The sequence below is a fragment of the Electrona antarctica genome (assembly GCF_951216825.1).
Source record: "Electrona antarctica genome assembly, chromosome: 11".
NCBI lineage: Eukaryota > Metazoa > Chordata > Actinopteri > Myctophiformes > Myctophidae > Electrona > Electrona antarctica.
The window spans coordinates 52433730-52456703 of NC_136792.1; the positions used below are offsets into that span (position 1 = coordinate 52433730).

The 22974-nt window shown below is 43.8% G+C and overlaps 2 protein-coding genes across 3 annotated transcripts in view; one reads left to right on the forward strand and one right to left on the reverse strand.

Annotated features, from left to right (window-relative positions):
• strn4 (striatin, calmodulin binding protein 4) overlaps positions 1-14177 on the reverse strand; it is a 47559-nt gene extending 33382 nt beyond the window's left edge. For both annotated transcript variants that reach the window (XM_079515052.1, XM_079515051.1), the window contains exon 1: positions 13662-14177. In XM_079515052.1, coding sequence (XP_079371178.1) covers positions 13662-13976 — 315 coding nt within the window. In that variant the 5' untranslated portion in view covers positions 13977-14177. The remainder of the gene's footprint in view (positions 1-13661) is intronic.
• Positions 14178-15452: 1275 nt separating this feature from the next.
• Positions 15453-22080, forward strand: fkrp (fukutin related protein). The gene is made up of 2 exons (XM_079515090.1): positions 15453-15776; positions 16166-22080. The coding sequence occupies exon 2, from the start codon at positions 16332-16334 to the stop codon at positions 17937-17939; it is 1608 nt and encodes a 535-aa protein (XP_079371216.1). The 5' UTR covers positions 15453-15776; positions 16166-16331; the 3' UTR covers positions 17940-22080.
• Positions 22081-22974: the final 894 nt, after the last annotated feature.

The following is a 22974-nucleotide window of genomic DNA, read 5'->3' on the forward strand; positions in this document are numbered from 1 at the left end:
AGGTCTGTGTGAGTGTACGAATGAACAACCGAGGGTCCGTGGCGTGGACTAATTCTTATCAAACTGGGGGTCCTGAGAATGACTGGCCTAGATGTCTCTCCTCCTGTGAGGCTGTGACCTGCTTGAAGGATCTGTTCGGACATGGATCCTTGGAAGGTTCACAGTAAGAAAGAAATAGCCAGCACTCCGACACGGGACCACGCGCTTACGTGAATACGCTTGCGTTGGTCGCACCGCGACTGCTCCCCAGCGCTCCGCGCAAAAACGCAGGTCTCGTTGAAAATGAACTATAGGCGCGTTGTATCGCATCACGTTTGAATCTTCGTGAGCCGTGCGTGCACCCGGTAAATCGTCGCTGTAGGGAGGAAACCTGCATTTTTTAAGTTTTTGATTTTTTTTCTTCCATAAATCAATGCTATTGAACACCCTGTGTTGGTAAAAAAAATCAGACCCGTCTGAACTGAGTGGTGCTGTACAGCTCTCCTCCTTGGCCTGTGTGTGTGTGTGTGTGTGTGTGTGTGTGTGTGTGTGTGTGTGTGTGTGTGTGTGGACATAGGGGCCTCCTATGTCCAGCTTTTAGTGTGTGTGCCAACACAAAACTTTGTCCGAACACACTCACATTAAACACCGTTGACAATGACTGGACAATTTTGTGAGTGTTTGTGTAAACACAAACGTTGCATGACACAAACCTTGCAGACAAACGTGCGGACGCAAATTCTTATTGGCCGGAATGAGATGATGTATGATGATATTAGAGCGCCCCTCACTTCACACGGGTGTGATTTTTCTTTCTGGAGGGACAGACAGTAGGCTGACAGGAAAGAGATGGGGGGGAAGACATGCAGTAAAGGCCGTCAGGATCGGGAGTCGAACCCGCGGCACACTGCCAGAATGGATTATTACCAGCCAAGGTGCCTGGACCACTGAGCCATGGCCCAGGCCGTGATTTTTCTTTTCTAATGGATCCTTGAAGGACCCTTGAAGGTGGTATATTATTGTGTGCAATTCAATTATCCAGTTAACACCTCAAACCTGCTACCAGCCATGATGTGACATCTGAGAACAGAAGCAGACTAAACCAGTGTATGGACTAAGTTATTTAACCAATTTAGACCTGAGGCCTAAATTGGTTAAATAACTTAGAACGAAAAAAAGGCTTCTAAATCCTAACAGTTTTCTGAAAACCCTATGTTTAACTTTCTAAGTCAGTGGTGCCCAACCTTTTTCACATCGAGGAACCCCCAGAATTATCTGTATTTGGCTGCGCCCCCCCCCCCCCCCCCCCCCACCATCTGGACCCCCCCCCTCACCCCCCTGTTCGCTCTGAAAGAATATATATTCACAGATTTGAGTCACATTTTCAAGATCTTTCAAAAAAATAGCAGACCTACAAGCTACGAGCTTGTAGATCTGCTATTTTTCCAACAGCTAAAGTATAACATAATGCTTAGTTAAAAACACCAAAAGAGGTTCCCGAGGTTCTTGAACAGGATAAGAAGCCAAGAGAAGAGATTAGAACAGTGACTTGTTTGTAGCGGGTCCGGCGGCATGGACCATGGTTGCCCTCTTCTGGTCGGGGTGAGAGACAAAGAAACGCCAGGAACCACAGTGAGTCCAGTTAAAAAACAAAAAAAGTAGGTTAATGAGGACGATACGGAACCCTCGCTCCAGATAAAGCTTTTCATCTGGGTCTGAACTCTGTCAGTGGAAGGGACAATGATTGGGCAGATGCCATCGTCGCCTCCTCCTCCATCTCTGCTCGTCTAACTGTGTGTCCGTCTCCCTGCCTTTGCCAGCTCCCTCTGCCAAGCGGAGCTGGATGCTTCCACTCGGCTCATTTCACAGTCCATTTCCCCCCTGCATGCCTCTGTGTGTTTGTGTGTGCGTGTGCACGTGGCTGTGTGCGTGCATGCGCGCGTGTGTGCACGCGTGTGTGTGTGCGTTTCCACTCCCATACTCGCATGCAGTCCCGTAAAAATGGAGCAGCCTAAAAAGTGCCATCTCACGGGACAAGCACTCGCTCGGTCTACATGAGCACAGTCAATCATCCAGGACAGCGCTGCCCAAAAAGGTAGATCGTGATCTACCAGTAGATCACAAAAGCCGTGCAGGTAAGACCACATGACGTGCCCCTAAAATATAGATAATTTAAATACCGGTATATTTATATATATTTTTGAGGGGCGCTAGCCCCTCCTATATACTGGTTTAATGTTTGTTTAAAAAAAGCCATTGACAATGAAGGGAAAATTTACGTCATCTTGTCGTCCCTAGCACAAACATTAAATGCCATTAACAATAAAGAGAATTTAATGTTTGTTTTGTCACCGTTTGTTTGACATCACCATTACATCACCTAATCAACATGAGTTAGACTTTAATAGGGCCCCTCACTTCACACGGGTGTGATTTTGAAATGGCATCTGCCATCAAAAAAGGGCCTGTCAGTGTCAGCTCAAACCAACAAAGCAATACTTTTTCCAATGGTGTTGCACACAAACGCCAGTTTGAAGTTATATACAAGAAAACCCTTCCAAGGGAAGGGACTAGTGATCCTAGAGATCCAGTATAAGTCATTTTACACTTTGTTTGCATGCTGAAAATAGCCGATCTACAAGCTCACAACACGTCGCAGCGCGACGTGTTGTGAGGTTGTAGATCGGCTATTTTCAGCACGTATAAAATCAGCCATTACGACGGCATCAAGCCATCAAGGCCTGCCAAAACACATTTTAGTCGACTACCGGTAAATCACATGTAGATTTAGTTGACTAAAATCTTATGATATTTAGTCGACTAAAACCAGGCTAACACTAAAACATTCCGGGTGACTAAAATGTGACTAAAACTAAATGAAAGCCATTTCAAGAGACTACGACTAAAACTAAAATAGAAATTTGCTGCCAAAAACAACACCGATCGCAAGTGCGTTTTGTCTTTATATGCGACACCATCGCCGGCGCTATTCCATCATTTTATGATGAATTCCTGTTCTGTTCTTTGACTATATAGAAGTGTCTATCTGTACGTCTCTAAATGTTTTGATGAATTGTAAACAAGTGTAATGCTTAATTGGGTCGTCCACTCACAGTTAACAGTCTTTGTATCGAGTTTGTGCTTGAAATGTACTGTAATTCTGCAAACTGTTAATAAATATTTCAATCAATCAAAAAAAACAAAGTCCCCTCAGGTACATTTGTTTTGTGGGCACCACTGATCCAGGACAACACACACACACACACACACACACACACACACTACAGTCATGTAACCAACACCACATAGGCTACTGAAGGGACGGCAAAATAAGCTTAGCGATAGCAAACCTCACTCCTGCCAATCCCTGCTTAATGCAGCACGGTGTTACACGCTAATCTGAGCGCCCCGACGGAGAGCGAGAGAGATCCCCATCAAAGTGGGCATGTGACATGTCAATGATGATGTGTGCCCGTCTGATCCAAAAGCTCTTTGGATAGAAATAGCTTTACTAATGTCTACCCTTAACACATTCTGGGCGGGAACCCCTTTTTGGTGTTTTAAGCATTATGTTTATGATTTAGCTATTGAAAAATAGCAGATCCACAAGCTCATAGCGCGGCACCGAGTGCCGCGCTACGAGCTTGTAGGTCTGCTATTTTTGAAAAATCGTGAAAATACGGTGCAAATCTTTGAATATATTCTTTCAGAGCGAACGTTTTTAACTCAGATTTTTGCTTCTGGGGAGGTTCCTGGAACAACAATACATATTTTCAGATGGGGGTCGGCGGCCAATTACATATAGTTTTTGGGGTCCTTGACGTGAAACATTGAGCACCACCGATACAGAAACATGAGGTATTTCAGAAAACTGTCATGATTTAGAAGACATTTGTAGAATGGTCCTCAGGTCTAAATGGGTTAAACTGAGGTCATCTTGAATGACAAGCATCCTAAAAGTAAAACATGATGAACACGCCACCACAACAACAGTGGGCTTTTGAAGACAGCCTCGAGATCTAATGATGGCGTTCCGTTCACTACTAGGAACATGTTTCTCACGGATTAAAGTTTCAGCTACCTAGTACCCACCTACGGGAATTGCAAATAAGGCCAATAAAAGAACCACAACCGCAACGGTGTTATTCAGTACGAGCACAACGAGAGAAAGGGCCTTTTAACCCATTTAGGCCCGACGTCGAAATTTAAAGAATGTCTTCAAAATCCTGACAGTTTTCTGGAAAAACCTTATGTTTCTGTATCAGTGGTTCTCAATATTTCATGTCAAGGACACCAAAGATTATATGTAATATGCCTCAGACCCCCTATCTGAAAATATGCTGTTCTAGGGACCTCCCCAGAAGCAAATATGAGTTAAAATGTTCACTCTGTAATAAATATATATTCAAAGATTTGAGGCACATTGCCACGAATAGCAGACGTACAAGCAGACCTACAAGTTGTAGATCTGCTATTTTTCAATAGCTAATTTATAACTTTAAAACACCAAAAGGGGTTCCCACCCAAAATGGGTTAAGGAAGATGAAATAAAGTACGCTTATGTCACTTTAATAAGAATATGTGTGTGAAGAGAAGGGCTGCTTGGGGCCAAGTATATCACACTGGCATAGATTCAAAGAAACAGCAGCGAAGGTGGAATGTATCTATCTAGCTTGACAGTGGGACAAGCTATAACTTGCCTTCTCACTCACTCATTCCCCACCACACACACACACACACACACAAATGACATTGTCACGCTGCGTTCCGTGTTCCTTGAGAGACAAGTTCCCACCAGCCCTTTCCTACACTCTGGCACCCAATAATATCACAACTTTGACATGGCTTCCTTGGCTTCAGTTCATTGGTCAAACGAGACAGCAAGTCGCACACAACATCACACACACAGGCGGGCCTACTACTGTACATACCCGCTTGCACACGCAACACTGAGCACACACACGCACAGAAAATGAGCATAGGTCAAATACAGTAAGTAATGGCTGCCTTTGTCAGATATGTTGAGGCATGACTGACTAGTGTGTGTCGTAACTGTCGTTCCGTTTGTAGTTGTACCAACGCCCTCGATCCTCACCCATTCCATCAGGGATCACAACAACAATTTAAGTGGTCGTGTTCAAATAAGTGTTCAATATTTCTAAAGTCTCAAATGACTGCTGATGAATGGGGTCATCTCTATCCTGATTGGATGAGATGATGGATAAATAAAACACCTGAAAATTAATTTAGTCGAACTGGAAAGATGGAGAGACCTCTAGTCATGCTGAAAATAGCAGATCTACAAGCTCACAACGCGTCGCTTGTGAGCTCGTAGATCGGCTATTTTCAGCGAGTGTGATCAAGGCCCGCCAAAATACATTTTAGTCGACTAAATCAACTGTAGATTTAGTCGACTAAAATCTTATGATATTTAGTCGACTAAAACACTAAAACATGCCAGGTGACTAAAACTAAATAAAAACTAGAAAAAGTGCCCTTCTGGGCACAGGTCTCCACCAGGAGGATAGGACTGTGTGAGATGTTTGGCAAAATGTTTAGGATTAATATAAACATGTTTTTGAGGCATTTTGTTCCAAAAATGTTTTGCAAAAATCAACCTGTTGGTGGCGCTATAACAGGCCAATGTGAAAAGGGTGGGATATATTCCTCAGGCTAGTAAGAAAATGTGTGAAAGATTTCACGTAAATTGCATGCTGCGTTCATGATTTGAGGCTTTTGTTCAAATGGTTTGTCCTTGGCCTCTAGGGAGTGTGCATGCAACGTTTCACGCAGATCCGTGCAGTTTTAGGTAAAACATGTGAAAAGCTGCCTCATGGTGGCGCTATAACAGGCCGTTCTGGAAAATGTGGGGCAGAGGTTCATCGTTGGCATCCAGGGAGTGTGTGTGCAAAGTTTGGCATCGACCGGGTTAACGGTGCCGGAGATTAGCTGGTAACGGACGGACGGAAGGACACACGGACGGACACACACACACACACGGACGGAGTGCAAAACATACTCTCTCCCCATGCCTTCGGCCTGGTGGAGACAACTATTGAAGAGACTATGACTAAAACTTTCTGCCAAAAACAACACTGGACCAATGCCATATCACACTATTATGAAAAATAATTCAATAGAATAATCTATATTTCCAGTCTTGCAGTCATACGTTGGTCCACATACAGTAGCCTAACCTTTCAGAGACACATTTAGCCCATTCCAACAGAACAGAACCACTCTCTCTCTCTCTCCCCTGCTTATCAGAACAGGGTCAAGGGCGGCTTTCCTTTCCTCCACATCTCTTCTGCTGGCCTCCCTTCATCCTTTCATCTCTCCACAGCCCAGGAGAGAGAATCCATGAGCCAGCAAGTAGAGCACTCAACTTTTCTGGGACATCATTTTTTTTTTGGAAATCCGAGTGCGTATTAGAGAGAGAGCGAGTGCGGGCGAGAGCGAGAGACTGCCTGTGTAGAGCAGGGGTGCCCAAAAGGTAGATCGTGATCTACCAGTAGATCACACAGGCTGTGCAGGTAGACCACATGACATGCCCCTAAAATATACAATTTAAATAAATAAAAAACTATTTTTGGCATCTGCCACTTGAATTAAGGTGACTTCATTGGATTGACATAAAAAAGGACAGCTCAAACCCACAATGCAATAGTTGTCAAAAGCGTTTTGCACAAACATCAGTAGTACAAAAAAAGAAAAAAAGTGCATTTGTCTAATACGTAACTACTTTCAGCAATTGGTTATACATATTAGATCTGGTTGAGCTGGTAATTTTGAAAGTAGCTCTCAAGTCTAAAAAGTGTGGGCACCCCTGGTGTAGAGGCTGTCTGTGTATGTTTGGATGAACCTCTACTACTGTATGTCAATAGACATGAGAAGCAATCCATTAGAGATAGAGAGATCTTTATTTGTCATTGCTTGCATGAAACAACGAAATTCAGTTTAGAGCTTTCACCACGGGCATAAAAATACATAACCATACTGTACATGTGTACAATAACCCAAGTGCAATAGTGCTGGTGCAATGTAATAGTGCAAAGTCCAAAGTTCAGTGCAATACCAAGTCCATTTTCAGTACCCTTTTAATACTATAGAGAGTATGCGCATGCTTAAAGCGAATGGCACATCGAGTGGCAAATCGAGTGGCAAAGCAACAGGCAAAGTTTAACATTGTTTAATGCAATCAGATATGACTTTTCTGTGTGGATGTATGGGCTGTCAAGGCCAGTAAGTAGTTTTTTGCCACTCAGTAGGCGTTCCTGCATAACTTCCTGGTTTGATGATGATGTCACGCGCATACCCTCTATAGTGGGGGCTCGGGGGGGCAGGTTGTTCATTCAGCAGCCTGACAGCCTGTGGGTAAAGGCTGTTGGTCAGTCTGTTGGTTCTGGACCGGATGGATCGATATCTTCTACCTAATAGAGTAGTGCTATGACGACCTTTTCAAAGCTTTAATAGTTGGATAAAAGAAAACATGGTCACACACACACACACACACACACACACACACACACACACACACACACACACACACACACACACACACACACACACACACACACACACACACACACACACACACACACACACACACACACACACACACACACACACACACACACACACACACACACACACACACACACACACACACACACACACACACACACACACACACACACACACACACACACACACACACACACACCTGTAAGGGTACAGTACATGAGGATGTCATTAGAGTTGTTACGATACCGATTACTCGGGCCGATACCGATACTGGCATGGGTTACTCGGGCCGATACCAACCTCAAGTACTCGTACTCGGAACCGGCCCCCGATACTTTGACCCGAGTACCAAAACATCCAATTGACACTAGGCTGAACGAATGCAACGGGAGAAAGTCTGACCCAACCAACACTGCAGCAAATCGCCAAAAACAGCCGATCTACAAGCATGAATATGACAACAGACAAGTGTAGATGGTAGATCCATCTGCATCTATGAGGAAAAGGGGGTAAAACAAGTGGTTACTCAACAAAAATAAAGTACTCGTATCCGTACTCGGTATCGGCAGACGGCAAGTACTTAAAATTAAGTACTCGTACTCTGAAAACAATGGTATGAGGACAACTCTAGATGTCATGTCGTACATGGTTGCTGAGAGCACATGCAGGAGTCAGGACTATTAATTATTAGACACAACAAGTACCCAGAGGCCCGCTTGGCCACACTCAACAGGAAGTGATGTCATCTGGGTCAACAGTATTCTATGCTATGATACTATCATACTACTGATGTCACTAATGGCATCTAAATGAGTCTCAATAACCACATGTTTGCCTTTTAACCACAAGAACCCTATAGCGTCGCTATTCTGGGTGGAAAATATCAGGTGTTCCACCTGGTACAAGTTTATGCATTAAGAGGTGTTTTGGTTTTATCGAGTGGTGCAGCCACTCCAAGGAACAGCAATAGCGACTTTAAGCAACGACGGATACGGCAGTCGGATACGACAACCGGAAATGGATCAGTGCTCGATACATAAACCTGCTCTCCGTCGCAGCCCTTTCTACTACGGGAGAAGCTACACTTACACGTAGTGTCTACAACGCCATGTCATAACCATGTTTATTGAAATGATAGCCGTCATACATTTACACGGATTGCTCCATCACCTCTCTTATGCTGTGTTGGCATGCTCTGAATGAAGAAATAACACTACCATGTCATATTAACCATGTTTATTAAAACGGTTTTAGAATAACACAGATTGCTCCAGCACCTTCCTCTTTCCACTGCTGATCATGTCCAGCGCATGTAAGAATTAAGCAATATCGGCAAGTTAGCTGATGTGGTGTTTTAAAAAAAAAAGTTTGACACATGCTGCATAGACGCGTCACCACCATGGGAACCAATGTCGTCGTCACCGACGGCTGCTTGCTTAACGCTTTTGACAGCTACGGCGTCACAGCTCCCGTACTTCCGCCTAGCGGAGCCGTCCTGAAAACAGTTGTTGCTTAAAGTCCCTAATGTCCCTATGGCGGCACCCTGGGCGCGTTCCTGTGGGTCCGGAAGTTCCGGGGACAACCCACACGGAGTTGCACCGCTCAGTTTACACGGGTGTGATTTTTTATTCAAGAGAAAGAGACCAATGTCTGTCTTCTAATGTGGTTCTATCATCATAATGGTGAGTGGCACTGGTAACACACAAAAAGCATTTGGCTAGCACATAATATATATAAAAATCACACCCGTGTGAACTGAGTGGTGCAAGGTCTTATATAGCCTGATCAGCTGTGGTCTGACGTAATGTCAGTGACCATGGTAACCCTGCTCACCTGTGCACGGACACGTACACAGGTGCACGGACACAGGTACACAAACATACAGACAAAGCTGGTTGTTGGAGTGGTTTGCACCACTCAAAAATCACACATGTGTGAAGTGAGGGGCGCTCTTATCATTATACATCATCTCATGAACAACTGAATTTATGTGGTTTGCCGATTTGCTCGTCTACATATGCCGTAAATCTTCCCGTCATTGTCGATGGCATTTCATGTTTGTGTTGCCACACATTTACGTCATATTTAAGGCACATATGACATTATGACCTAATTTCTCCTTTCATTGTCAATGGTAAATATGAGACGTGTGGGGACAAAAGCTATATATAGGAGGGGCTAGCGGCCCCCTCAAAAAAGCACTCCTCAGACTCTATAGAGCGTCGCAGTCCCGCCTCCTACCCTGGACCAGGAAATGAAATCCAATGCATTATTCTCATAGACATTTCTTAAAGTATTTATTTAAAGACGGTTACGCCGCGGACAAAGCCAACTCGAGTCGTGACAACTCATGACAACACAAACAATATTTTGGACCAAACAAATAATTACAAAGAAGAAAAAAAACAAAAAAAGTGTTGTAACCTGCCGTTTTTTTCTTCTTTGTAATTATTTGTTTGGTCCAAAATATTGTTTGTGTTGTCATGAGTTGTCATGACTCGAGTTGGCTTTGTCCGCGGCGTAACCGTCTTTAAATAAATACGTTAAGAAATGTCTATGGGAATAATGCATTGGGATTCATTTCCTGGGCCATGGTAGGGGGCGGGACTGCGACGCTCTATATTGTCAGCATATAATATATCGAACAGGATTAGCGTAAAAACAAACATTTCTTAAACCAGTGGTTCCCAAAGTGGGGTCCGGGGACCCCCAGGCGTCCTTGAGGGAGTTCCAGGGGTCCCCAGCTAAATGATAGTTTGGAACCAAATGGACCCTTATGGGTCTGTAACTCTCCCAGAGTTAAATTAACATTGATTTTACAATATAAATCGGGGTCCCAATGATAGAAATGTCATTAAATGGGGGTCCGTAGCCTAATGCATGTGAAACTGGGGGGTCCTTGAAATTAAACGGGTTGAGAATCACTGCTAGAGCCGTAAAAATCTTCTCTTATGGGGGTCCCTGGCATATCTTTTCAAATGGGGGGGGGGTCTGCGGGCTCTGCGTGTCAATTTGGGGGTCCTTGACATGAAAAGGTTTGGGAACCGCTGTCTTAAACGACCTCAGAGTTGACTGTGCAGCCAGTGTGCACTGCGGTACTGTCTGGGGTAGTGGGGTTTTGTGTGTGTGCGTGTGTGTGACTGCGCGTGTAAGACTGGCCCTCTGGCCACCTGTCACTCTTGCTGTCGTCCCACCTGACCTACAGAGGGGTGTGGCTTCCATGCCTAGCCTGTCACTGGAGACATTTGACCACAGGTGTTAGTTTTTAACAACCTGATCTACACTAGTAATAAAAAGAAGGGGGAAAAAAAGGAAATGCCACATGCACTAGTGCAATTCAATTGCACTCACTGTAGGTGCATCATATTATATGCTCTGTCACACTGTACACTCAGTACAGTGTAACATAACTGCGATGTGACCTACATTCCTATAAAGACACATACAACTACACAGAATCCAACAGTGACAGGCCAAGAGAATGATCTGAGAAGAGGAGAGTACTGCCGAAGCAGACAACCCAACAACAACAGCCCAGGTTAGAGAAGCAGTGCTTCTAGGCGCAAGGCTCGATGATACATGATAAAATGAAGAAATGCCAGCACTCAATATATGTCCCTTTCAAATGTATTTATTTACCTCCGACGAGCAGACAATGTATGCATTTTGGCCTAGTAGGTCGGCGTTTCGGCCGACCAGGCCGAAACGCTTACCATGTGAAAAGGACATATATTGAGTGCTGCCATTTTTTCATTCTATCAAGAGAATGATCTCCCATTAGTGTAAAAACCTTTTTTTTTGCTGCCTTTGCATTCACTTTCTTGGGTGACCAAAGGTCACCCAATTCAAAGGGGAACCAGCAAAAAGCAGCACCGTCAGCAACATGTTTTGATTCTCTTGGTGATTGACTGACCTCTTTGATCTAAGGGACAAACAGAACAAACACCCACCAACACACATGCTTAACCCATTTTGACCTGAGATCAGATTCTAAAAATGTCTTCTACACGCTGACAGTTTTCTGAAAAAGCTATGTTTCTATGTCAACAAGCTGTTTACAAGCTGTTTACAAGCTCGCAGCGCGCCACTCGGTGGCGCGCTATGAGCTTGTAGATCTGCTATTTTTCAATAGCTAAAGCATAACATAATGCTAACACCAAAAGGGGTTCCTGCCCAATATGTCCTGTATTGTGGCGCACACGGGTTCAGTTTATGTAGGAGCAAAGCATCAATATTTTTGATTAGAAGGTTCCAGTCCACAGTGTGTATTCTACAAATTAAACCCTAAGAATAGATACGCATTAATGTTCTAAACAATCCCAGAGTGTCTCTTTAGGAGTCTCGCATGCATATTTAATGCCTATATTGCCTAAAGCTACACGTGAGCTATAAACAGAGTGGTCATAGCGAGTGTGTGAACTGTGAACCCACTAGGCAGCATGCATATTATATTAGCAACATAGGACTGTGTGTGCTTGTGCGTCGTGTGTCAACAGTATATCTGACAGTATGCCCAGTGTTATGTCAACATGGCTGAACAATGAATGCATTTCTCTTTATTTTAGGACATGGTGACTGATAATTCGCACACACACGCACACAGAGCTTCCAACATCCCGCTCGTCTGATAATTCGCACGCACGCGCACACACACACACACACACACACACACACACACACACACACACACACACACACACACACACACACACACACACACACACACACACACACACACACACACACACACACACACACACACACACACACACACACACACACACACACACACACACACACACACACACACACACACAGAGAGAGCTTCCAACATCCCGCTCGTCCACATGTTCGTATATGAAAGCAGGGAGCTTGTACAGCACAGTCACTTTGTTATTGTGCATCCATATTTTATCACGCTTCTATATATAACTACCGTACATGGCTTCGAGTTGAAGGCAGAGAACGAGGCACAGACAAATCAGCCAGTGATGATATGATTCTTTTAGAGCTAATTCAATGTTTACGGAAATCCAAAAGATAATATTGCAGTAAAGCCAACTGTGGTTACCAGAGAGACAGAGGGTTGAGGTAATTGGAATAATTATAAAAAACAAAACACACACACACACACACTTATGAGAGAGGGATTTTGTGTCTGTGTGCAATGCATAACCTTTGTTTATCCAAGGAAGGTGTGATTATCATGCCTTGCTTTTCTCTTGCAACGCCCTGCACACACCTGCTGGGAGTCACCTAACTGTAGCAAAACTACAGTCTCTTCTTAGTCTTAGTAGCAGCTCTACTTGAGCCACTGGCTATTAAATGCCTTGCTCAGAGGCATGTAATCACTGTTTTGAAAGCAGAGTGCATCACTCATTCACTCTGCACAGATTCAGGAATTTGAGCCTAATGCTCTTGTCTTGTGGCGAACAACCCAGCCTCAGTCTCCCGCTGCGTTGTTTGGCTACAACAACCCTGTGTGTGGTATGGTACACAATACATCATTATGTTAGTTGTAGTGTGTAGAAATTATGTTTCGATACTAACTTATATTCAGAATTCTCGTAACCGACGAGTGACGACTAGTTAGGATATATCAGATTCATGCTCAGTTCTTAAGGCCTGGACAGGATGACTCAAAAATAAACAACAGATTCTTGACTCTTCCATCATCAGTGTGAAAAGCTGTATCAACTGAAGCATTCGTTCACTGGTCCAGGTGTGATCTGGATCTCACATTGACACAACAGAACAGACCTCAGCAGTCAGCACACACTGACTTAACAGAGACTTCAATATTGTCCCAGTGGGCTTCAACAATCTTAAAATGATCTTTACACATTGGACAAACCATGCGTTCTCAACTTCTCACATTGGTCAAAAATAATAAATCTGGTAACACATCTAAATCAAATGATGTATATTTGTTATTATATTTACGTATTTGATATAACCTTGTCATAGAAGGCTATCTGTACAACTACAAATGTTAGCTACCTAGCATCATGTTATTCTGAACCAGCCTAGAGACTGAAAGGGAGCAAACCTTGCAGGAAGATTCACTTGGTTTCATGGTTTGTGGGATAAATGAACATCATTTTATTCTCCTGCGTGTTGCAGCGTAAAACGGGGACAAATTGACTTAAAGAAATTACCCTGAGCTCGTCTCTCTCGGCCTCCCAGCGGTATTTCTCGGCCTGGAAACGTCCCCACTCGTACTGGATGAAGTGCAGGATCCCGGGCAGCGACAGGCCCGCTTCCCCGTCCTGCGGTTCCCGATTCAGCGACGATCCGGCAGACATGGCCCCGGCCGCCGCTGCCGCCGCCGCGGCCGCCGCCGTAGCCGCCTGACCGAGCGCCGCTTTCGGCCCGTTGGGGTTGTTGCTGCGCCCCACGCCGCCGTTACCTCCTCCTCCTCCAGAGTTCTGGTTCGGTCCGCCGGCCGCCCCGCACGATCTGTCCGCCTCCATTTTGCCGTTCGAGCTGTGTCGGCCCAGGACAAGGAGGTGGAAGCAAGGCAGAGAGAATAATAACAACAAACAACGACGTCCCCGTCAGTCTGCCTGCCTTCAGAGCCAGCCAGCAGCACTTCCTTCCTTCCTTCCACTCTAAAGCCTAACCCCCTTTCTTCCAACGCTCCTTACGTACAACATCACTATTCCCTGGCACAATACGACACTTCCGTTCCCAGCCTTCAAGGTAAAGCGCCATCAATATAATAATAATAATAATAATAATAATAATAATAATAATAATAATAATAATAATAATAATAATAATAATAATAAACATTACTAGTAGTAGAATTACACTTAATTTGTTTAGCGCTTAACAAAAAATTAGAACGTGCTTTACATGATGAAAAAAAAGAAAGAAATAATTAAACTTTTTCATATAAATAAATTATAAATTATCAAACAATACATGCAGTTTCGCTTCTCGAAGAAAGCAAGCATTGCTTCATTCATAGGGCATTGGTACACGTGTAAAATAAATTGCTGTGCAGTTTGCCAGTTTCTTAAGAGAATACAATTCTTCAGTACAATTAAGTATGTTCGGGGGAAAAAATCATTAAGAAATCATGTGTGTGGATGTGGAAACTGGAAATATTAGCTGAGATTCTTATTTATAATGTATTTGTCCAGGATTTGGATTTGCTGCCATTTAGTGATCAAGATGTTTCAGATTTCATTTTGTAAGCCGTTGATTGATTGATTGATTGATTGATTGATTGATTGATTGATTGATTGATTGATTGATTGAAGTAACAGTTTTGGACGACACCATAAAAGCATTATAGGCCTACACTTGTTTACAAATAGGGTCCACCATTTTCAATTCATCAGACTACAATGAAATATTTGCAGCTGCATATATTTGACGTAGTTTCGTTTTAGTAGTAGGCTATTATCTTATTACAAACGTACAGTATAATTTGTATAAAGTGTAATAGTTTCCAGCAACGTCTCGTCATAGAGAGCCCCTAGCTCTCTCTCTATTCAATTTCCATCAAGTAAAAAAAGTAAAAACATATATATATATATATATATATATATATATATATATATATATATATATATAGTCACAGACAGTCCAATTCATAAACATTCAAAAAATATTTTAATGTAACGGTCTAAGAAGTACGAATTATTATAAATTAGCCTTTATTTTGAATACCTTACCTTACACAGGAAGTCAGTGAACAGCATTAATCAATTTAGATAATTTGTTAATGTTATTATTAACTGTTGTAAATGTTAATAAAAATACACAGAAACATATTTTGTGTTATATATTTTCGTTTAAATAATCAATGTATTGTTTTAATGTGCAAATTAATCGTTTTTGTTTACTTTAGCGGGTACTTTTACTCTGAAGAGCTCGGCCACCGGAAAAACTTATATTTTCTAGCCTAATATTTGCTGCCTTGACACTGACCGGCTGACTTGACATTTATTACGCTAAAGGTGCAGATTTATTTATTCTACCAATTCTGCGTTTTATTTATAGGTATCAAATGCTGTTAATTTCATTAAATCGTGTTGAGTGTGACGTTCGAAAATAAGGATTATTCCACACAAACATGCGTAGGTATCTGTGTTTTTTCACTGGCGCTGTCCACAGGATTCCTCCTGTACATTATATCCTACTGTAGATTGCAGATGGACCAAACGGCTATGGAAATGGAAACATAAATATTAGGTTATCATCGATCGTGCCACTGTCATACATGGGTCGGAACTGCCGACTGATTAACGACAAAAAGAAAGGTGAGTTAATATGAACAACAACAACAACAACAATGTATTGTCAATAAATTGTTTTTTGTGGCATTTTTACTGGTCTAGAACACCCTGTAACATCCAGTGCGTGTAGCCCCTTAGCCCAAACACCTACAAAACTGGACACAGGACAGGAGGCTCTTATTGCCACGGAGATTATGCAGACTTCAGAAAAGTTGTTGCTATGCTTTTGAGTGCAATTCAAAGTCAAGAGTAATACTTATCCAATATCAGAGCATGTTGATGTTCAGTGATAGTATTTAAAGGTTTATATTGGGAACTATTTGGATGTTGATTGAAAGAAATATATATATTATGGTAAATGGGTTATTGCCTATTTTTAAATGTCCTTGTGCTTGTGCTCTGGATTTACACAGCTCTCTCAAGAGAGATATACAAACACTGTAACACACACAGCTCTCCAGCTCTACACCGATGGGGACCTGACTGCCAGCAATATAAACTTCTGCTAGAGCTCAGACTCGGAGAGTCTTCATTCCTCGTTTGTAGCACTGAGACAGTTGGGGGTAACCATCAGGTGCCATGCGTGTGAGCTTCTGCCAAGGCCTGTTAACAGCAGCCATTGTACTCAACCTCCTGATTCTCTACTATGTTTCTCGAGCCCAGCAGCAGATGATGGAGAAGAGAAAAGACCTCACCAGGGGCTCTAGGAGAGCTGCCCTACCGGTCTCTGGACTGGGTGGAGGCCTTGGTGGTCTTGTGGGTGCCGGCGGTGGGTTACCAGGGGGAGGAGTGGTCGGGGTGGAGGGGAACGGCCACGCACCTCGCGTGACCGTTCTCATCCGGGAGTTTGAAGACTTTGAGAATTACGTCGGGGACGTGGCACGTTCGTTCCTCCGCCAGAGGCCCGAGCTTCCCTTCCTGGCTGTGGCGGATGCCTACCCCTACCCTCCCCTGTTCCTCCCAGAGGGGGCTCGACTTCTAGTGCTATCCCCCAGCCCGGATCAACCGCCTCAGGCTCACAGGCCGGAATTCCATGTCCAGACCGAGTTTGTGCTGCTGGTTCCCGACGGGGTGGAACTGGAGCAGGGCCGGGCGGTGGAAAGGCTGATAAGGGAGCTGGAAGGCGAGGGCGGGGGGGCCGTGAGGCTGGTGGCGGCTCCGGTGCTCGCTCGAAGCGCCGTGCAGTGCCTACACCTGCGGGTCAGCCTGAGGGAGTGGACGGCCACGTATACCCCAGCGGCGTCTGGGAGCAGCGGGAGTGTGTGTACGGCCTTACAAGGGGACGCGGTGGTCCTCATCCGCACCGAGGATCTCTTCAACCTCTCTGTCCCTCTGGGGCGGCCTCTTTTCTCTTCACTGTTCATCCAGACCTCGCTAAGGGGCTGGAAGGTTAAGCTGCTGGAGAGCCCCTGTTTCTCCGCTAACCACCGGCCTCTCTTCAGCTCGGCCCACAACCAATGGAAGGCCGACACTCGTTTGAAGGAGGCTACGGGGAAGCTCATGAGAAGCTTTGGCCTTAAGCGGCTTCTGTTGCCTGATGGGAAGGAACAGTGGCATGGCTGCAGTAAGGAGACCCCCCGTTGCTTTGGCACAGTGCGAGACGACACCCCAGACTACCTCTATCTGGAGCGCTGGACCCCACCCTGTTGCCTACGGGCGCTCAGAGAGACCACAAAATATGTCATTAACATCTTGGAAAGCTCTGGCGTACGCTACTGGCTGGAGGGGGGCACCCTGCTGGGCGCCGCACGCCATCAGGACATCATCCCCTGGGACTACGACGTCGACCTGGGCATCTACTTGGAGGATGTGCCCAACTGTGATCACTTGAAGAACCTGGACTCGGGCTCTCTGGTGGACGCCAATGGCTACGTGTGGGAGCGCGCGGTGGAAGGGGACTTCTACAGGGTGCAGTACAGCGAGGCCAACCACCTTCACGTGGACCTGTGGCCGTTCTATCCGCGCAACGGCGTCATGACCAAAGACACGTGGACCGAGCACAAACAGGACGTGGAGTTTCCGGAGCACTTCTTGCAGCCACTCGTGCCCATGCCCTTCGCCGGGATCAGCGCCTACAGCCCAAACAACCACCGCGCCTTCCTGGAGCTCAAATTCGGAGAGGGGGTGATCGAGAACCCCCAGTACCCCAACCCTGCCAAGAAGAGGCTGGACAGGAGCAGGCTATGAGAGCAGGCTATCTGCATGGGCAGACTTGAGCCGTCAGGCGCGGCCAAAGGAAGCTGACGCCCAACGTCTTTCCGGCTTTTTAGACAGCTGGTGGATGGAAAAGAAGCTCCACCTCCGCGGCTGACTGCCGCAACGGACAGATTCCCGGAAATGCTCTCCTCCGCGGCAGTCAGCCGCGGGGGTGGAGCTTCTTTTCCATCCACCAGCTGTCTAAAAACTAAAGTGTGCTTAGGCCCTATCGGAGCAGGCAGAGGGCAGCTTTTTTTTCATTTTTAATTGTGTCCTGTGTTGTTTTGTTGTTTTTTTTGTACTGAACAATTCAACAGATCCCAGACTGGTCGCACAATTTCGAATTCAGCCCAAAAGATTCTAGTGCGCTGCCAGAAATGATGAATGGGTTTACTGAAAGTGACACCAAATACTCTACTGTACAGTATCAATTCACCTAACAATGCATCAAATTCACGGTTGAATGTATCTGTTTATTACCGTATCAGTAATTGTGGTGAAATATGGCACTGCATGGGTTTATTAGTTCTCTCTCAGTGTGATATTATTCATTCACAAGGAGGAAAATGTATTTTAAGTCATGAATCATAAAAGAACAATCAAACATTTTAGAAAAATAGTAAAAACAAAGTGCAACGCCGTTGCCGAGGAAGTTCAGATGTGCTCCAGAAACGGATATCCAGACGTTCATTTAGTTCATAGTTCAGTTATATTTAGTAGCTGCTCAAAGTCCTATACTTCTTGCATCCAAAATAAACATAATGAACACAGTCCAAAACTAGTTTCACCTCTGCCACTGGCAACACCTGCGCCTGATTAGGGCCAGGGTTAAATGCCCTCCCTGGCTGTAACCATGGTGACCTTGATTGGCAATGCAGTGATTTCAAATGAAACATGGCTGAAATGGCTCTTACAGTACGTTTTAACAGCGGGAGACCTTAGAGACCAACGGCGAGCGTCGCTTGAATTTCATTGGCTATCGCCCAATCACCCACTATCGCCGGGCGACGTCGCCCCAAAAGATGAATTATTTGTATCTTTTCGGTCGACGTTCCTCCGCCCACTTTTCGACCACCGCCTGTTCGCCTGCTATCGCCTGCTATCGCCAGTAGTTGCCAGGTCCCATTGACAAATAATGCACTTCCGGAAAATTTGTCTGACTGTCGCCCGCTTTTAAAACGTAGTGTAACACAAAGACTGGGCCTAATGATAATAACCGTGTGGCTTCTATTTTATATCTTGGACGTCATGTTGATATTAACACTGTGATGTCATAATTTTGACATATTTATTTCCAAGTGGATATAAATACAAAGGTGTTGTGTAAGTGATATTTGTTGGTTAAAACAAAATGTTTCAGTTCAAAGTTTAAAGCTCGATATTCTCATAGTAACCATTGCTAAAGTCGGTTTGTTCAGTAACAGGGCTGTCGTTTTTTTTTGTCTATTTATTTTGTATCACTTCTGATTGGATGAAATTGGTGTCCCGACCTGAAAATGGATTTTCTGTTCACTAAGGAGCTTGAAGAGATGGAGACCCCTGATACTGAACAAACACTCCATATAGCAATGATTACTACGAGAATATAGAGCTATTTGACACTTATTTTAACACAAACATATCACTTATATATACCTCCTTTTATAAAGGCTTTCATATTTCATATTTACTTCCTTGGCCTATTGGCAGCGTGCAATAAATTTGGTACGACCGGTTCAGTTGTTTGCAAAATAATCCCCAGATAGACAGTCAGACACACCTACATGAACAACACACGCACGCACGCAAACACTGGGTCACCCCTAGCTCTGGTCCATAGCCCTAATGCTAATTCTACCCTGCATTAAGGTAAAACGTTCTTTATATTCCCTCTACAGAAGAGGTCTGCATTTCATGCGAGAGCTAGACGCCATCGGTCCCATAGCCTTAATCCATCCATCTTCAACCGCTTATCCGTAGTCGGGTCGCGGGGGCAACAGCTCCACCAGAGTTTTCCAGACTTCCCTCTCCAGAGCAACATTTGTGACTTCCTCCTAGGGGATCCCGAGGCCAGTGAGTCGATGTGTTTCCTCCAACTGCGCTTTGGTCTGCCCCGGGGTCTTCTCCCATTGCCTTAATGCAGGGTAGAATTAGCATTAGGGCTATGGACCAGAGCTAGGTCACCCCATAAACCATGTGCACGCAGACACCGGGTCACCCCATAAATAAACCATGCCATAATAAGGGTGTAAAAGCTGTGAAGTAGATTAAACACTCGCTATGAACGATCTCATACTGTACTGTAGATGCATAGGCATCCCATTGAAAGCTGCATTATTATGCGTTGTATTTAGCATTATGTGATATGGTACGATAATATGTTAACTATCTCTTATGTTGAAGCGTTTACATTTTTTTTTTTTTTTTTTTTATGAAGTATGTGTTTTTTTGCACTGACTCACTTTCTAATTTCAGGTTTACACTATTCATGAATGCATTTTTTTTCCTGAACATTGATGCCACTTGGATCCTGGTGGACAGCAAAAAGAGGATCATGCTAATCCTAAACATCAGGCACTGTTTGCAAGTACACTGACTGTATAAGTGTCCATTTAACTGTGATGGAATGAATTGGCTGTTAACACCAAGCACCATAACTACAACCTGAGAACCCATGGGGTGAAGGAAGAAAAAAGAGATGTTCTTTTTAGCTTTGAATCTGTCTTTACTTGAGAGTAGGGATGGGAATTATCGATTAAGTCATTAATTGATAATTGACACGTTTTTGATAACCTTCAAAACGTATCAAACCTCGATCGATTAACCGGTTAGTTGATGAGCACCGTTTTATTTATTTATTTATTTTTAATCTGAGAATCTTCATTTCCCTCAATGTCACAAAAATCTACACTTTGCTGATATACAGAAAGAATACCAAAGGCCTAGCCCACCAAAGGCCCCTATTATATTCCTTAAAAATCTAATATTTATTTGACCATTTGAGATGCAGAATTTGTGATTTAATTTCTTAACAGTGATTAAGCAATTAACGATTTAACTTAATAACATCCCTACTTGAGAGATTACCATAACTGTTGTAGTTGTGCTCTGCCATCCACTTAGTGAGTTAGAATGCTTTTTAGAACTATATCTTTATTATAGTTCTAGTTCTCATGCTTGGTGTGAATGGCTCTTAACAGTCCGTTATTGCAGTTTGAGAGTTAAATTAACACTGGGTATTTTTGCTATGCAATGGGACTGGGGTCAGGGACGTGCACACATAGACATCAAAGGGGGCTTCACCGCCCCTGCCCTTTTACCCGTCTGTAAGGCCTCACTCAGACCTTTACTGCATTGCTGTATGCTTGTTGGATGAATGTTGTGTAGTGTCATGGCCGCCCCAATGCATTTCCAATGGGAGTCACATGGTTTGACACAACATTTGTGTTGTATGAGGGGGAGGGGCGCAGTCGAAACACAGCCGAAAGCCATACAACAGCTTGTAGTCCAAAATGTGGACTACAAACCATGTGACTTCCATTGGAAATGCATTGGGGCGGCCATGACACTACACAACATTCATCCAACAAGCATACAGCAATGCAGTAAAGGTCTGAGTGAGGCCTAAAACAACTGCCCTCTCCAGACCATGAATGCAGCGTTTACTACGGTGAAAGAAATGCAAATGCCACTCCATTCCATGCCATACCGGAAGGCACCATTTCAGGAGAATTCCTTTTTTTCCCGAAGTCTCCTGAACTTGAACGCAGTATTTTGCGTTGAACACAATTTGTTTCGAAATCGCCACCCGCATCTCCACTAGCTAAAGATTGCTGGGTTTCTCCCTCACAATAAATCTTACTTTAAAAGTCAAGTAAAATTGGATCCATTGGCTGTCTATTGTGTGTCTTATGTAAATGGTGATACTACTGCGCATGTGTGCTGTATTGGCTGAAATGTCTGAATTCAGTGGATCATTCTTTAGAGAAAGGAAAAAAGAGAGAAATATATATGCATAAATGACAATACCAGCACTTCCTGGAAAGTTTAACATGTTGTTGTTTTAATATGTTATAATTGTACTGTATACGTGTGTATGATGTACTGAGGTGTCTCTATTTCATTAACTATGAAAATAAAGGAGTTCAATCAATGGCCTGTCATACTTTTCGAAGATTGTCTGTGAAGTGAATACTTTTGGTCTTTTTGAAGATTGTCTGTGAAGTGAATACTTTTGGTCACTAGGTGGCAGCAGAAGACTGATGATGCTATTGTAAATTGTAAATGTACAAGTCTTAAAGTTGGACTATAGTTTTACATCACTTCATGTAATGGTGAGTTATGATAATTTATGAACCATGTGGGTGATCCTTGGTCACGGGAACAATGTGTGACAGGCGACAGCACAGGACTGAAGATTAATCATCTTCCACAGATGGGGCCATGTGAGAAATACCCATATACGCAAAATAAATAGCTTACGTAGATAGTAGTACTGATTAATTTGTTGATGGTGCAGACATAATTTACATTGGTTGCATCATTACTTGACCCTAAATGTATTATGGAAAATATAATTTATATCGCTGACTAAGGTCAAGGTAAACTTTATTGTCCATGAGGGAATTTTGTCTTGGGCTTTCACTGCTGCTGCAGCCACACATAAAACATCAGTGACAAACAAAAATACATAACAGAGACACAACATTACACAAGTGCACACCGTGTGGTTAATCTAACCTTTCACAGTCACTACTATGCATTAAACATTAAACTCGTTAAACATTTTAGTTGACGCTGGTACAAAGGACTTTTTAAACCTGATGTACTTCCACTTTGGTTCTTTGTACCTTCTCCCAGAGGGCAGAAGTACAACATCTCCATTTAAAACATGGGTAACATCACTGACAATTTTTTTTAGCCTGTTTTAATGTAGCCTGCTCATATAAATAGACTGCAGAGAGGGGAGTTGTCTTACCCCTATGATCTTCCCTGCAGTCTGCACCAATCTGAACTATTTGGACCTCAGTTGCACTGAGGCCCCTTT

Coding starts and splice junctions, on each gene's coding strand:
- fkrp (XM_079515090.1), top strand. CDS start 16,332: ATGCGTGTGAGCTTCTGCCAAGGCCTGTTAACAGCAGCCATTGTACTC.